Source organism: Planococcus citri, chromosome 2, assembly GCF_950023065.1.
Source record: "Planococcus citri chromosome 2, ihPlaCitr1.1, whole genome shotgun sequence".
In the NCBI taxonomy this organism is placed as follows: Eukaryota; Metazoa; Arthropoda; class Insecta; order Hemiptera; family Pseudococcidae; genus Planococcus; species Planococcus citri.
The window spans coordinates 63326082-63342986 of record NC_088678.1 but is presented as its reverse complement, the minus strand read 5'-3'; the positions used below and the strand labels follow the sequence as shown (position 1 = coordinate 63342986).

Genomic DNA, 16905 nt, shown 5'->3' with positions numbered 1-16905 from the left:
TTTGGCAAATTTCATGTTTTTGGACTAAATTCTCATAAGAAGCTATCTGATTCACAATTTTTTTTTTAAATTAAAATTTTACTTAAAAAAATTCAAATCTTCTCGTAAATTGCATCAACGTGTTCCAATTTATTTTCTACGTAATGATGAATTATGCATAATTAATACTGTATAAAGTAAATGCTTATTACATGATGTAACGTTAATTGACAATAATCAATAATTTGTAAAATTTATGGTCCTGTTTTTTTACAAAAAAAAAAATTGAGAATACATTTTCTCAGATCAAAACCAACTAAAAAAAAAAAAAAAAATGACAACCATAATACGTGGGTATTTTTAAATCACAGTAAGAATGCTTCCCCAAAAGCACGTTTTAATTTTTAATTCGAGAACCCAATTTTCAATTTTTGATGTGCCCGGTTACTGGGCAGCCTGTTGCTCCATATCTTACTTCCGAGGAACCTGATTTACCCGCCGCAGGCCACCGAGGAATTTTTTTAATACAACAAACTTTCGAGCAAAATCCTAAAAAAATCCTTCTCGTACTTATTAATAACACTAGAATAACACAAACGATAAGAATACCGTAGTAAAATGAAAATGAAAGAGCATGAACATGGACAATCGAAGCGGTCTGACTATTGCTCGTAAAGTATATCTGATAATTTTCGGCAACTTTTTCAGTTTCGAAAACAACAATTTTATTGATTTCTGGAGCAGGTTTCAAGAAACTGGCTGGAACGAATAATGAAACTTGAGGTCCTGCGTCAGGCCAATATCTTCCAAGGTTGTGACCATTGATGAATATCACTCCCTGAAATTACGTTACATGTAGGTATGATCTTTTCCTTATTTTAAATTAGTCTGTCAATCAAGTTATTACATAGTTTACTTACTTTGCCCCAGCCAGTTAAATCAACATGAGTGTGTAAAGGTTTAGGCGATGTACTCGGTAACACTAATTCACCATAATAGTACGCAGGAGGAGAAATATGTTCATCCGAAGGGGTTAATTTTTCAACCCATGAGACGCTGGAAAATGGTAATCCTGTCATGGTCCATGGGGTAAGAAGTCGCCCATTTATTCTTGGATCTGATATGATCCCCTTGAAAATAAAATAAACATAAATAGGTACCTAGATATAGATCACGATAGGTTATTTAAAATAAAGTTGGTAGGTTCCTATACCTTGAAATCTTTCAAATAAGAACCAAAATTTACACGTCCTTGATTTTCCACCAACAACTGCAATTTTGCCTTCGATCTGGCTTTCAATTGAATACCTTTCTCTTGTTTCGTGCGAGAGAGTATACCGCAAAAGATCTAAAAATATTTATCTGTTCCTAGTGAATTGAATTTTAAATTTTGCAGATTTGCATTGAAAATAAGTTATACAATTTTAATTACTTGGTCGATAAAAACATGAGCTCTATCTCTTAAATCATGCACGTACAAATGAGCCGAACCATTCAAATCGTTTGGAAGCTCAGCTTCGTAAAGTACATACCCGTAATATACTTGCAATCGCTCAAAAGTGTATGGTCTGTCAGACTTCTGGAGCACTTTATCTGGAATATGCGAGCTGTTGAAGACTGACAATACAGGTCGTAAGGTAACTGCTCCATAATTTCCTTTCGGAGTGGGTTTAGGTATTGAAATTTTAGGTATTTCAAAATGCTGTAAAATTATGAGATAAATTAGTTATATTTAATTGATTAATTATTTAGAATTTCAGATAAAAATCACCTTTGAAAGCAGTTGTCTTATGGCGAAATATTTATCGGTGGGATCACCTGCTTCATCTAATGGAGCATCGTAGTCGTAAGAGGTGATTTGTGGATCGTATCGACCTTCGTCAATATTTGCCCCTGCCATTAAATAGAGTAATAAAATAATTACAATTGTGAGATGGAAAGTGTTGATTCAAAGCATCAGAATTACCTAACTACCTAATCGATAGCCATTCATCAGACAATTGTAGCAAAAATTTACCAAAAAAATTAAATGTACATAATTTATGGAGAGAGAAAAGAGTATTTTATGAAATTTGAAGGCTCGTTATGGAGTCTAGTAGGCTGTTGTATCAAAAATCAAGATTCAAACCCGAACACAAATTCTTCAAATTTTTTAATACCTTGATTGAATAATTTTGAAATGGATTGTGAGAAAAAAATGTAGGAGAATTTTGACCAAACTAAGTGCAGGCCTTCATTTTGAATTGAAAATCATTCAGCAAAAATTTTAGCTCGAGAGAAGCCTCTGGAGAGGAGATATGGGTCCTCATGTCCTCAATGAGGTGAAATTTTTGTTAAAAATAGTAGTTTTTTCGCTCTAACCCTTACCCAACCTGATTTGGGAAAAATTCTCAGTTAGTAAAAGATAGGTAGTATTGAGATTAGGCATCGACCTACAGCATTGTCATCAAAATTCCAGACCATTTTAGGGTTCTATCAAGCGGTAGAGAAATTTAGAAACCACAGAAAGATTTCGCCGGCTCTACCATGTTTCAGAAGGGGAAGAGGGACATTTTTGAAGGGATAGAGCATCGTTGGAACAAGTTGGAGCATCCAGTCTGGACATTGGAGCAGCCCCTAGGCAGAGAGACAACCTTGGAAAGCCAGGCAGGCAGGTACACAACCTTGAGAGGCCCAACAGGAAAACAAACGACATTGAGAGACCTGGGAGATGGGTCAATGACCTTTAGAAGCTAGACAGGAATGCAGATAAGAGGCCAGCCAGGATGACAGACGATCTTGAGAAACCACATAGATGGGTCGATGACCTTTAGAAGCTAGACAAGATTGTAGATAAGAAACCAGGCAGGATGACAGACGACCTTAAGAGACCAGATTGGCAGACAGACGACCTTGAGAACCTAGACAGACGGGTCAATGGCCTTTAGAAGCTAGACAGGAATGCAGATAAGAAGGCAGGATGACAGACGACCTTGGGAGGCCACACAGATGTGTCAATGGCCTTACGAGGCCACGCTGGCATACAGACAACCTTGAGAGGCCACACAGACGCGTCAATGACCTTGAGAGGCCAGACTGGCATACAGACAACCTTGAAAAAGACCAGACAGACCGGTCAATGGCCTTTAGAAGCTAGACATGGATTGTAGATAAGAGGTCAGGCAGGATGACAGACGATCTTGAGAGGCCACACAGCCGCATCAATGACCTTGAGAAGCCAGACTGGCATACAGACAACCTTGAGAATCCGGACAGGTACGCAGACAACCTTGAGAGGATACATAATGACCTTTGGAAGCCACACTGATGGGTCAATGACCTGAAGAGGCCAAACAGACAGATAAATAACTTTTTGGTCAATGAGAAAGTACCTACCTAGGTAGGTAACCAAAAACTTATTGATTATTTTCGGTTTTTTTGAAATTCTTAATAATGACCAAAAAATTGACACCACTGCATTTTAAAATACTTTCCCAGTTTTAGAAATAATACTCGTATTTTTTAATATTTTAGCAAAATTAATGAGAAATATTCGAGAACAAAAAATTTTCAAAATACGAATTTACCCAAAAATAAGAGATTTGCAAATTTTCAACCACTCGGCCGGTGTTGAGCCCTAAAATTGATCTTTGATAATATTTAATGTCAATGGCCTATATCGACGCAGAATCTCAAAAACTATCCTTTGTAACTGGACTATATTTCTCAGAACAAATTGTGTAAGGAATAGAGCGAAAACCCACGATTATTTCAAAATTCTCCCCCCATTTGAGGACTCATATATACTCGTATCCCCATCCAGGGGTACTTCCAGAGCTAAACAAATTTCAGAAATTTTCAACTCAAAATAAAGGTTTTCACTGAACTTAGTTAAAATCTTCCGACATTTTTTTTTCTATAGTGATCCATCCTATTGAGCATATTATGGTAATGAAATATTAATAAAAATTGACTTTACCATTCATGAATCCAAAATTCGTACCACCGAAGAACATATAAAAATTAAAAGAAGCTTTTAAAGCTAACAGATCATCCATTTTTCGCAGTATTGCTTCTGTAGGCACTCTTTGTAAAGGTTCTTCCCAATGAGTGAGCCAACCTGGGTAAAATTCCGAATTGACCAGAGGTCCTTTAGGTGTAAACTCTCTCATATTTGCAAAATACCAAGCTACACTTCCGCCTGAAATACGATTTAATCGGTGTAAGTAATTTAATAGGCAGCACTTCTTGAAGTTTATTGTAGATTTGTTACTTGTGCCGAAATCCACAGTTGCATACACATCAGGAGTAGCTCCACATTTCAAATAATAAGAAGCAGCTCCGTCAGTGGTGAACAAAATGGCGTTGTCGTTGACATATGACGATAGTAATTCTTTCAGCCAAATTTTGTAATTTGAATTGCAAGCGTAGTAACTTCCGTATTCATTTTCAACCTTATAGTTACCATTATGAAAGCAGGTATGATTGAAAAATACTTGAGTAGGTAGGTAAGTAAGCTAACGTCGAAAATAAACATTTGGTAGGTATTTTACCTGCACCATGATTATAGGGCCTCCATTACCGTACAAGTATTTTTTCATTCTCGTCATTAATACATCAAACCATCTCTTGACTTCCTTTTTGAAATCTATGAACGAATCGAAGGAAAAAATAAACAAAAAAATAGAAAAAATTGGCACCTAATTTTTAAAAAAAAGAAAAGTATATTACCACTGTCATCAGTTCGAAGCTCGATTGAAGGATATAAATGCAACAGCCATGGAGGAAGTCCTCCCTAAACAAAGTGAAATATAGATTTAATCATTTCATTTACCATCCATTGTTGTAAGCATTAGCAATATATTACTTTAATTAGCACACTTCATAATATTTTTATTATCGCGTAGAAAATTATTTCATACTAATTGAGTAAGTAAATATTGTAAAATGTATTATGTATTGTATCATAATTATTTATTGTAGGCACTCACAAAATCTCTTTCTGCACAAATGTAAGGACCAGGACGTAAGATAACGAGTAAATCTTCTTTCACAGCTAAATCCAGAAAATGTTCCAAATCATTATCTCCATCGAATTGATATTTGCGAGGAGAAGGCTCGTGAGAACTCCATTCGACATACCTGTGAAAAAAAAATAGAAAAAAAGTCAATATCTTGATCAACAGTTTACCTACTTTGAGAAAACTTTTTCATAATTGAAATATTCACGTTGTAACAGCGTTTAATCCTGCGGCTCTGTACTTCCTCAGTCTATCCTGCCAATAAACTTTTGGCACCCGAAAATAATGCAAGGAACCGGCTACATACTGGAAAGGTTTTCCATCTTTTAAGAATACATCTTTGTCGTAATCTATTTGAAAAGTACGATTTGGATTGGAATGGAATGAAGAACTTGATGCGATTATTATCTGCAAGAAATGTTTTCCAGTTTTCAAGAAACTTTACGTCAAACAAGTCGTTGAAAAAAAATTGGTAATAAAAAAATGTGGAAGAGAACATTTGTAGGGACTAGGGAGTAGAGCAAAATAGAGTAGGTAGGTAAGTATTGGATTTATGTATCATTAAAAAAAAAATACTCACTTGCACTTGCAAAAAAACCAGGAAAACGGACACAGTAAAACTTAAAAAACCCATTGACTTATTTATTTACATTCAAAAAAATATTTACATTAAAAAAAAATCAAAAAATCACGACAAATGATTAACACTACCTACCATTTTTAAAAAACCAACCTAACTCGATTATATGACAAAAATGAAATGGCGTGTTTTTTCAATGACTTATATGCACAGTGTACTCACTCACTATCTATCTATACGTGAGGTTTGTTTGTTTAAGATTTTAGATTAAATACTAGCTGCTAAGTACCTATACCCACTTCATATTTCAGAAACGGTTTTGAAAACATTGTTAGCTCTATCAATACCTAACTGACTGTAAAATATACAAGTACCTACGTGTTATGGTCGAATGAGACATAATTTTTTTATTAGGGAATAATTTTCTTATAGGCAATTAAAAAATAAATAAATAATGCACATAAAAAGTCCTTCGATCATGAAGTGAAGTTTGAAAAAACAATACAGAGTATATACCTACCTAAGCTGTTGTCCATGGGATCGGTACTCCGTTGATAGGATTGTTTTTGCCTCCGATCTAAACAGAAGTCGATAAGTTTTTTATTCGTAAGTCGTAATTAGTTCTTTGTTTCGTGAATTTAAAATGAATGGGTTTTCACTTTTTTGTTGGTTCTCCTCTTCGAAAATCATCTAATTTTATACCTACCTTAATAAAATTTTAGTTTTACCAAAATCAAGGAGTTTGCAGAGTGAGTAGGTAATTTGACTCTAAAAAAGTGTTTCACGAATCTTTCTCGAAACACTTATTCACAACATTGCACAGATCGCTGTTTGAATAATTGTTGATCTTCTCGTTAAAATCTTCAGAATATATTCGCATTGTTCTTATTATTTTGTTAGGTACATTTCAGTGAACCTTTTTATCTCAATTATTGTTTGTAAAAATTTTATCAATTCCATTTTTCAGTTCAAATTTCAAGAATTTTTTGGTGTATCTGTGATAGATAACATAGGCACATACCTACCTAATTAATTAATAAATAATTCATTTATATGTATTTTTGATTACACAGGTGAGAAGTACAGAATTCGAAAGATTCGAGATGATTAGATTAGCCATATTTTTCAAAGGATTTTGTTTTCAAATGAACGATTCGCAATTTTTGATGAATTTCTGTAATATAAGTATTTTGAATTTTGAAATTTTGAATTTGTTTTACGTGAATATGTTCAATATAGTGACTGTTCGTCATTTTCATCTTTATTTTTCAGATGAAATATTGAAAGGAGTGAAGACATTTTTGAGTAGGTAGCTATTTCATTTCAACGTCATTCAGCTAAATTTCATTACTCGTAGCTTCGTCAAGTCTTCAGAGTATTTGTGGAATTTCTATGTGCGAGTGATCGTGTTAAAAAATTAATTTTGCGTCGTTAATCTAATATTATATTATATTTATTCAACAAGTTCGTGAACAAGTACCTACCTAATTTTATAAATCGAATATCATATAATGGTTAAATAGGGGTCATTCCACGTCAATCGGACCAAGAAGTGGTAGGTGGGTTCGCCGATTTTCTTGAAATTTTTCCTGTGGAAAGACCTTCCAAAGGGATGACCAATGGCGCAAATCGCAGCCCTCTAGCCCATTTTTAACGGCAGCCAGGGGGTGTCAAAGTTTTCAGTGATCCTAAAATACCATCCATTTCATCAGCGGATTACTCGATAACCGCGATACCTATCAAAATGGAGCTTTTTCCGATAGTTAGGGGTTTTAAAAGGCTTTTTGGTGATATCATAAAAATCAGTGTTGCCACTTTTTTTCGTACAAAAAATTAGCTGAAAAAGTTTCAAAACGTAGTTTTTATATCGTTCCGACTCTCAAAAATTCTGAAAAAAAATATATTATGGATAACTTTTCATGCTGAACAACATATTAAAAAATTAGGATGGTAACTTGGCACAAAGTCGATTTAATAAAATTTAAAGTTTGCGAAAAAATGCGATTTTTTTATTTAAAACATGAAAACAAGTTTTGATAGGTAAAGTTGACCCATTTGACCCCTATTTTTACGTATCTGTTGAAAAAGTTGAAAAAACCCTTTCACTCGATGAAATAAACTCCTCACAAGAAAATCAAAATTCGAAAAAATTCAATTTTCAATTTAAAACATCAAAAAAAGTTTAAATTTATTCAGTTGTCTTATTTTGACCTCTTTCTGACGTATTTCTCTTACGTTTTCACTTGAAACGTAACGAGAAACAATCGATCAAATCGATTAACAGACGTGGATAGACTTTCCAATCACGAAAAATTAGAAATTTATTTAAATAAAAATTTCAATAAAAAAAAATTGAACATTAAATTCATACGTACATAACGTATTTACAAATGACGATGTTATCGTCATAAAAATTCTCGGAGTAATGAACTTATTCCAAAACAAAAATAAGTTCAACATTTTAACTTTTCAAATTGCTGCTAACCAGCGATATTTACATTTCCGCGAAATTACGTAAAGTCTGGCGCAGCCACATATTACCGAACGAACAATACGAATTTAAATTTTAACAATATTTTTCTCGAATAGAATTTAAAACGTAATTTATGTACGGCCAGAGTACAATTGTACTGTGCGTACTTAACGTACTTATAACGAAAATCTTTACACTCCCCCTTAAAATTAACATTTTTCAATAAAAATAAAAATTTTACAATAAGATTTCACCGAACGAACGAACATAATAAATGGGGTGGTGTATACAATACGCATAACATATGCACGAAGTCGAAAATAAAATAACAATAACACGCTGATAACGTTTCGTAAATCAAAACATGATGATTATTTCAATTTATACATTAAATTGAACATTTTCTTAAAAATTTTACGCGTAAGGGATTTGGTCATTGCATCTGCAATTTGGTCAGTCCCTGCTGTTTTAACTAATTGTACGATATGTTTCTGTACGAGATCGCGAACGAGGTGTACAGAAATATCAATGTGTCGTGTTCGTTGACTTTCTGTTGTACTACCGATAGCAATCGCCGAAGAGCTATCGGAGAAAACGGGGATCGTTTCGATTTTTATATTTAATTCCGAAAGAAAATTTCGCCACGAAAGACCCTGTTTAGCCGAATAAGAAAGCGCGATGTATTCCGATTCAGCACTCGATGTACTAACACAATTTTGTTTCTTGACCGACCAATCGATCAAGTTACCATAATGGTATATCATTACTCCACTAGTGGATTTGCGGTCAATTAAATCCCCAGCAAAGTCGGCGTCAACAAATATTCGAAAATTATACCGGTCTTTAAAGTAAGAATCATACTTTAATTTTGTATTCAACGTAGTTTTTAAATATTTCAATATGCGTAATGCATACTGATAAATTTCAGAATTTGCGAACTGCTGGTATCGTGACAAAAAATTTACCGGAAACGCAATGTCAGGTCTCGTACCACGAGAAATATATCCTAAACTACCTAACAGAGCTCTCACTTTGGTCTCGTACGATTTATCGAGTTTGGGTTTAACGATTTTAAGATTCGGTTCCATTGGAGAATAGAAGTTATTGGCACTTTCGAGACCATACTCCTTTATCAGCGATTTGATATACGCTACCTGGTGTAAGTACGTACATTTATTACTTTTATTTCTATCGATTTCAATTCCCACGAATTTTTTACTCTCCCCGAGATCACGAATTCCAAATTTGTTTTCAAGAGAATCGACTAACCATTTGATTAGTTTAGAATCTCTGCCCGAAATTAAAAAATCATCTACGAAAACTACAAAGAAACATCTCAATGGATCTTTGCTATCGTAGTATACGCACGGTTCCACTTTGGATTGTACAAATCCCAACGATATCAAATACTCGTTTAATTTAGAATTCCAATTTTTTGGTGAGGTTTTTAAGCCATAAAGTGACCTTTTTAAAACGAAAATTTTTCCTTTATTTTCAGGTGAAGAACCCTGAGGTGGCTTAAATACAATAGTACGCGTAATGTCGCCGTTAAGAAAAGCAGTCGACACATCTAACTGACGGAGCGGCCAATCATTCACCGTAGCAATATTAATAACCTCACGAATGATCGGATTATTTGGAGTCGGCGCGTAAATTTCTGTTAGCTCATACTTATGGAGGTCTTTAAAACCTCTCAAGACGAGTCGAGCTTTGAATTTTACTCCCCCTTGGGTATTGATCTTCTTGGTCAAAACCCACTTCGAGTCGACTTGAGAGTAACTATCGGTTTTAAGCTCATCCAGCGTACTTTCATACCAAACTTCCTTTTTCTCCATCGCTTCAAGCTCTTCTTGAATTGCCTTACGCCAAAATTTACCCTCTGGACCTGATATCGCCTTTTCGTAGGTCAGTTCATTCGACTGTTTTTCGTTTGTAACCAAAGCACTTTGTTTTGTTGATGATTCATCGTTAGTTTCAGATTCGTCATTGTCGCTATCCGAAGAATCATCGCTCGAAGAATTCACCGAAAGAATATCGCTATCAGAATTACTAGAAAAATTTTGACCCATGGCACCACTAGTCGCTGGTATTGGATCTACTACGTTCTCGCTATTTTGCGTAAAGTCGATAAAATCATTTTCTACGTTTTCACCAGTCAAATCAGCATACGTTTTAGTTTCATCACACTCTGACGAAGGTATGATTTTGTTACGTTTTACATCGAGCATTAAATACCCAGTATCGGAAAAACCAGCCAAAATCATCGGTTCGGATTTTTCATCCAATTTATCGCGTTTTTCTTTTGGTTTCAGAACAAAACCTACACTACCGAACAATTTCAAATGAGACAGATCGGGACTACGTTTATTCCAAATTTCATACGGTGATTTCAAAGCTAGAGACGAGTTAGGAATTCGATTGTACAGAAACGTTGCAGTGTACGCTGCGTATACCCAGTATTTCTTCGGGAGATTCGCGTCAATAAGAAGTGAGCGCATTTTTTCTTGTAACGTACGGAAAAAGCGCTCGACAGCGCCATTGTGTTGCGCTTCGTAAGGCTCAGAATTTTGCATCGACATGCCTTCTCGATTAACTACTTCCTTAAACTTGCCACCTACCAACTCAGGCGCATTATCGCATCTCACTCTCACTATTTTTCGATTAAAAATATTTTGTACCAATTTACTATACGAGTCAAAATAGTACCCTACTTTGTCCTTTGTCTCCATGGCGTATGTCACCGCAAAACGCGTACAATCGTCTAAAAAGGCGACTACGTATTTTTCCCCATCAATACTTTTCGAAATAGGCCCCATAATATCGACGTGAATTAAATCCAGAGGATTTTTAAAACGATACCTAGTATTTTTATAACTATGTTTCTTTTGTTTTGCTTTACAGCACGTAGAACACTGATTTAATCGAGGACAATTACAGTTTTTTAAACCAGGAATCGAGTATAAAACTTTTTTCGACGAGTGTCCGAGCCTACGGTGCCAAATACCGTTTTTTAATTCATTGCGTTTAAAATTTGAATTTAAATTTAAATTTTCCATATTTCGAGTTATATCGTTTACATCACTGTTAATTGCAGAGTTATCTGCATTGCCATTACCAGGAGTAGCAGAGTCCGAAGAATCTGCTGAATTTGAACAAAGTGCAACGTTGTACCAAGCAGAAGGAAAGTTTATTAAAAATTCCACTACGAATAAGCCATTCACTTTCTTCAAATACGTTACAATTGTACCGTTCTTATCTACTATACGAGGTTTCGAGTCGAAAATTACACTAAAACCATTATCGGTTAATTTTGTCACGCTCAACAGATTACAAGATAGATCTGGTACGTAAAATACATCACGTAAATCGAATTCGCGATCGTTTTCACCGAGAATTGGGAGATTCCCAATGCTTTCTTTATCGAGATACACATTTTCTTTCGCAACTATTATTTGTTCATTAAATAATTTCACCTCATTTTTCAGAATTCCAGGGAACCTGATCATGTGATTGGTGCAACCGGAATCGACGATAAAAGATATAAAATCTTCACCGTCGTTACAATTAACGTTACCGAAAACTGTCTGCAATGCCGAATCAGAGCAGCCCGTTAAATTAGCTAAAGCACAGATCGACGCGTTTCTATGATTACGACTCGAATTATCAACAAAATTTTGACTCACTGTTACGGGCGACGAGGCAGGTGACGAAGCGGACGACGGAGCTACGTTACCAGAAGAAGTCGACGGTACCGGATCAATTGAGCCAGAAACTGATCCGTTTTGGAATGCAATCATAGCGGTAGGTGGAGGACGACCTCCAGGTCCCTTGCCAGTATCATTCCTCTTGTTCTTTGCCTCCTTGCTTCGCTTTTCGTTCGCCTCGTCTCCGTAACGAGGGCACGATTTTCCAAAATGGCCTAAGCCATTACATCTGTAACAGCGAACGGATTCGTTTGGATTTCGATCACGTTTCGTATCGTCGAATTTTGAGCGACACAAATTCGCTTTATGTCCGACCTTGCGACATTTGTAGCATCTGGGCGACCTATCTTTCTTGTCCCTATTATCAGACGACGAATTCGACCTTTTCCCCTGTTCCCCAGAGGGGCCAGGTGCCACTAAGGCTGCACCTTTCAACGATTCCTTTGACGACGACGATTTGTTTCTGTCATCATAGTCTTTCAACAATGATGCCAGTAACTCGGGATCGGCTGGTTTGCCGTGTAATGCTGTGCGGGCCGAAACGCAGATATTATCGAATCTTTTTTTATCTTTGATACCCGTTAATATGTACGAGTATTTCTCCGCAGCGTTAACGACAACCCCAGCGGCCTCCAGTTTGTTAACGAGCGACTGAATTTCATCTAGGTAGTTCCTACACGTATCGAACCTATCTATATCGACTTTGGCCAAGGCCGTACGGGTCTCTACTAACGCGATCTCGTCAATTTGCCCGTACTTATCGTCTAGTTCTTTTAGTAATTTTTTCGGACACCGTTCCTCTTTAATAAGACGCGCGATCGTATCGTCTAAACGTTCGAATATAAAATTGAAGGCTTTGTCCCTTTGGTCTAGTGTACAATTATCGGGAGTTAAAACGCACTGCTCGAGTTTTTTAGCACGAAGCGCGATTAATAAACGACGCTTAAACATTACGTAATTACCTCCGACTGTAAATAACGAATAATTGGTTTCTTTTTTATCACCCGACATAGCTGAATAGTACTTGTCGCTGGTTCTACACGATGAACTGCTGCTGCACGAAGAGCTACGACTGCTAGAACGTTGCGAACTGGAACTACGACTGCGATTACGTATACGAATTGGAGACGGCGTTGGAATCTCAGCGTTTGACGGCGGATTCTCTACGTTTACCAACGGATTCTCGGACGACGTTATTGGCGGCTCGACGGATTGCTCGACAGAAGCAGAAGAAGTTTGATTTCTAGACGACAACGGAGTAACGACGGATACGTTTTTCGATTGATCACCGCTCGCGGACGACGCTGCAGCTTTCTTCAACTCGAGAGATTTGCGTAACAACTTCTTACGCGCGTTACGTTTGCGATTACGAGCTGTGCGGGCACTACCAGTAGTAAACCCACGACATTCACCGGATTCGTCCAAATTTAACGAATCGTCGCTCGTTTCGGAATCGGAAACTTTTTTCGTCGAACTAGTGCCCAAAATAGCACCCAACATCTACGTAATCGAAAATAACGTACTTGGAATCGGATCGGAAGGTCAATGAACCACGCTCTGCTACCATCTTACGTTTTCACTTGAAACGTAACGAGAAACAATCGATCAAATCGATTAACAGACGTGGATAGACTTTCCAATCACGAAAAATTAGAAATTTATTTAAATAAAAATTTCAATAAAAAAAAATTGAACATTAAATTCATACGTACATAACGTATTTACAAATGACGATGTCATCGTCATAAAAATTCTCGGAGTAATGAACTTATTCCAAAACAAAAATAAGTTCAACATTTTAACTTTTCAAATTGCTGCTAACCAGCGATATTTACATTTCCGCGAAATTACGTAAAGTCTGGCGCAGCCACATATTACCGAACGAACAATACGAATTTAAATTTTAACAATATTTTTCTCGAATAGAATTTAAAACGTAATTTATGTACGGCCAGAGTACAATTGTACTGTGCGTACTTAACGTACTTATAACGAAAATCTTTACAATTTCATTAAAAACTTGATAAAAATTACACTCACAACAAAAAAATAAAAATTCGTTCATTTTTTGAATCTTTTCGAATTTTGATTTTTTTGTGAGGAGTTCATTTCATCGAGTGAAAGGGTTTTTTCAACTTTTTCAACAGATACGTAAAAATAGGGGTCAAATGGGTCAAATTTACCTATCAAAACTTGTTTTCATGTTTTAAATAAAAAAATCGCATTTTTTTCGCAAACTTTAAATTTTATTAAATCGACTTTGTGCCAAGTTACCATCCTAATTTTTTAATATGTTGTTCAGCATGAAAAGTTGTCCATAATATATTTTTTTCAGAATTTTTGAGAGTCGGAACGATATGAAAACTACGTTTTGAAACTTTTTTAGCTAATTTTTTGTACGAAAAAAAGTGGCAACACTGATTTTTATGATATCACCAAAAAGCCTTTCAAAACCCCTAACTATCGGAAAAAGTTCCATTTTGATAGGTATCGCGGTTATCGAGTAATCCACTGCTGAAATGGATGGTATTTTAGGATCACTGAAAACTTTGACACCCCCTGGCTGCCGTTAAAAATGGGCTAGAGAGCGGCGATTTGCGCCATTGGTCATCCCTTTGGAAGGTCTTTCCACAGGAAAACTTTCAAAAAAATCGGCGAACCCACCTACCACTTCTTGGTCCGATTGACGTGGAATGACCCATAGGTATACTGTTTAATTATTTTTGTTTTTCACATAGAAGATAGGTATGGTGTTGATGGTTGAATACATTTTGAACTTTGAAGTTCAACACCTTGTATTTCAGAGCTTTCGTTATGAAATGTATGATCCTTTACGTATCATATGTCTTTTAACATATACTTAGTTAATACTGTCATTAGAATAATAAACTTAACATTGAAGATATTTTTCTACAAAAATCAATTAATGCTTGTTATGTTTATGTAGGCATATATTTTCGAGTATGTGTACTCGACGAAACCTTCTCAGATTTTATCATTTTTACAATTTACTTCGTACAAATAATGTTGAATTTGACGTAAACTTTCGACTTTCGAGGTCATCTGGAAGTTTTCCATTACAATTATTGTATCTCGTTGAACTGAAATATTATCAACAAGAACTTGAAATTGAATTTTGAGATTTGTTCTATAATCTAGACGACTGATGATCATAATTCCAACATTTCTGACTGAGGAAGTGGGGATCATATTACTATAAGGCTGATCGGAAGATAAGGATACTGGAATTAGTTTTAATCCGAGTGCAAACATATTGGCTTAATTATTTTGTACACATCGGTAATGCGCTTTAATTTCATGTGAATCTTGAAACTGAAGATTCTGTTTATTTATTTGATGTGATCGAAGATACAGGACTTCAAAGTCTAGTTCTGGGCTATTTTTATGAGATTTAAAATCAGTACATGGCCTAAAAATAAATCCTTATCCTGAGATTTCGGTTTGAAACCATCATCTCGCAGTGATTGTTTTATTTGTATGATATATTATTTCTGGAATTTTAAAATTTAAAGAAAAGTTGCCTTTATTAATCCTTAGTTTGTTCTTCGATCAATGTTAATGTTCATTTACTTATATCTCCGTTGGTACAACTAGCTAGAAGAAGCCAATGCCAATGCCGCCAATAGTGATTGGTCAGTAAGACTTTCATCGTTTTTCATTACTACATTGAAATAACTTCGAGTTGTAATAACAAAAAAAGCACATTTCATGGAGGTAATTGTTTGAAAAATATTTCCAATTCAAGAGTTTCAACTTTCAAGACGTTAGTAAAACCACTAGACGTTAAAGTGCACTAGTTTTTTTTTCCGGTGCAAAAACTCGGAAGCCGTCGGGTATTGCCGGCGGTACTTCGTTCAACTTGTATTTATCATTTGATCGTCAGTTCGTCATCTTTCTGTTCTTCCCAGTTCCCGAAGGCTCCCAATGTTTTGTCAGTGTGATGATTTTATTATTTTTATTTGATGATAATCTTCCCGACACTAGTTTTTCAAATTCAAATTTTTGATGTCAAGTATTTTTCGGTTTCTTGATCCAAAACTAAAGCCTAATACTAATGATGTTCGTATGAACTTACTTGATAGTTGATGTGGATTGAAAAACCACTGTCACTACGTACAGAGGCGAAGATTATTGGCAAAATCACCGCGAACTGAGAAAGAAAATATGAAAAAACAGTAAACAAGTTGAATTAAGTAGATTATTACGTATTTCCGAGCTTTTGACAATTGTTTTTCAACTCATATATACCAAATTTGCGTACATAGTATGTTTCGTGGAGTATGATCAGTTCAGTTGATGAACGATAGTTATGTTTATGTATCAACACTATCAGGCTTAACTTTATTAAAAAAACACCTTGAAATGATGATAATTGATCCATATAACGATTAATATTATGGAAAATTCTGAATAAGTAATCATATTATGTAGTACATAATGTTATTTTATATTTTCACCTTTATAAAGCAGAACAGAGTTGGAGAGTTATCAGTTATCACACTAGAGAAATAGAACAAGTTGAACGAAGTACCGCCGACAATACCCGACGGCTTCCGAGTTTTTGCACCGGAAAAAAAAACTAGTGCACTTTAACGTCTAGTAAGAAAACCTGAAAAAGGCTCGACCATAGACCCCGACCCGTACCCAAACAATCAGCCATCCTTATCACGATGTTGGACTTGTAAAAATTTACTTCGTTGATCGTTGATCTAATCACAAGCAATAAATAAGATGAGTTCTGAGTAATTTTATCAAATTCAATCGCTAAATCATACTAAAAGAAAGAAAAAACGAAGAAAAATCCTACATGTAAGGTAATTCCATCTTTGGAAGTTTTGAAAAACACTCAGTTTGCTCAGCAGCAAATGATACTCGTATGTAATATCTACAACTACAACAAAGAACTTTGAAATTGCAATACAATGAATAAACACTAGAAAGAATTTTTCCCTTCAAAATACAAAGTTTTCTCTTCCAGTTGTACATTGCGTTGTGTTATTTCGAAGATTCAACGGCGAGTCTTCGCATTGGCACATACTACATGACCATATAGTCAAATTTTTTTAAACAATTGCTGGGAAATCATGAAATTTTCGCATAATGACGATTCGACTACAGTTTTAAGCGAATTCAACACCACAGATCGCA

General features: G+C 35.4%; 1 protein-coding gene and 1 long non-coding RNA gene across 3 annotated transcripts; one reads left to right on the top strand and one right to left on the bottom strand.

The window, feature by feature from the left end:
- Positions 1 to 105: 105 nt before the first annotated feature.
- LOC135836979 (beta-galactosidase-like) lies at positions 106 to 5909 on the bottom strand. Its single transcript, XM_065352070.1, has 12 exons — positions 5560 to 5909; positions 5188 to 5387; positions 4950 to 5100; positions 4690 to 4753; positions 4512 to 4606; positions 4232 to 4412; positions 3938 to 4159; positions 1751 to 1872; positions 1412 to 1681; positions 1193 to 1327; positions 900 to 1109; positions 106 to 817 (listed from the first exon to the last, which is right to left on the bottom strand). Exons 1-12 carry the CDS (start codon positions 5611 to 5613, stop codon positions 404 to 406), a joined length of 2118 nt encoding a protein of 705 aa, XP_065208142.1. The 5' UTR covers positions 5614 to 5909; the 3' UTR covers positions 106 to 403.
- Positions 5910 to 6021: 112 nt separating this feature from the next.
- LOC135836993 (uncharacterized) lies at positions 6022 to 15204 on the top strand. 2 transcript variants are annotated; one of them, XR_010557119.1, is made up of 4 exons: positions 6022 to 6165; positions 6633 to 6735; positions 6832 to 6864; positions 14475 to 15204. It is a non-coding gene; the product is annotated as an uncharacterized LOC135836993 (long non-coding RNA). The 2 variants fall into 2 exon arrangements; XR_010557118.1 differs by lacking the exon at positions 14475 to 15204 and having other exon boundaries at positions 6832 to 7208.
- The last annotated feature ends 1701 nt before the right edge of the window (positions 15205 to 16905 follow it).

Excerpts from the sequence above, each read along its gene's own strand:
- LOC135836979 (XM_065352070.1), bottom strand. The coding sequence starts at position 5,613 with ATGGGTTTTTTAAGTTTTACTGTGTCCGTTTTCCTGGTTTTTTTGCAA. Across the intron at positions 4,607-4,689 it reads GCTTCGAACTGATGACAGTG|ATTTCAAAAAGGAAGTCAAG; the intron begins GTAATATACTTT and ends ATTCGTTCATAG. Across the intron at positions 4,160-4,231 it reads AACTGTGGATTTCGGCACAA|GCGGAAGTGTAGCTTGGTAT; the intron begins GTAACAAATCTA and ends ATCGTATTTCAG.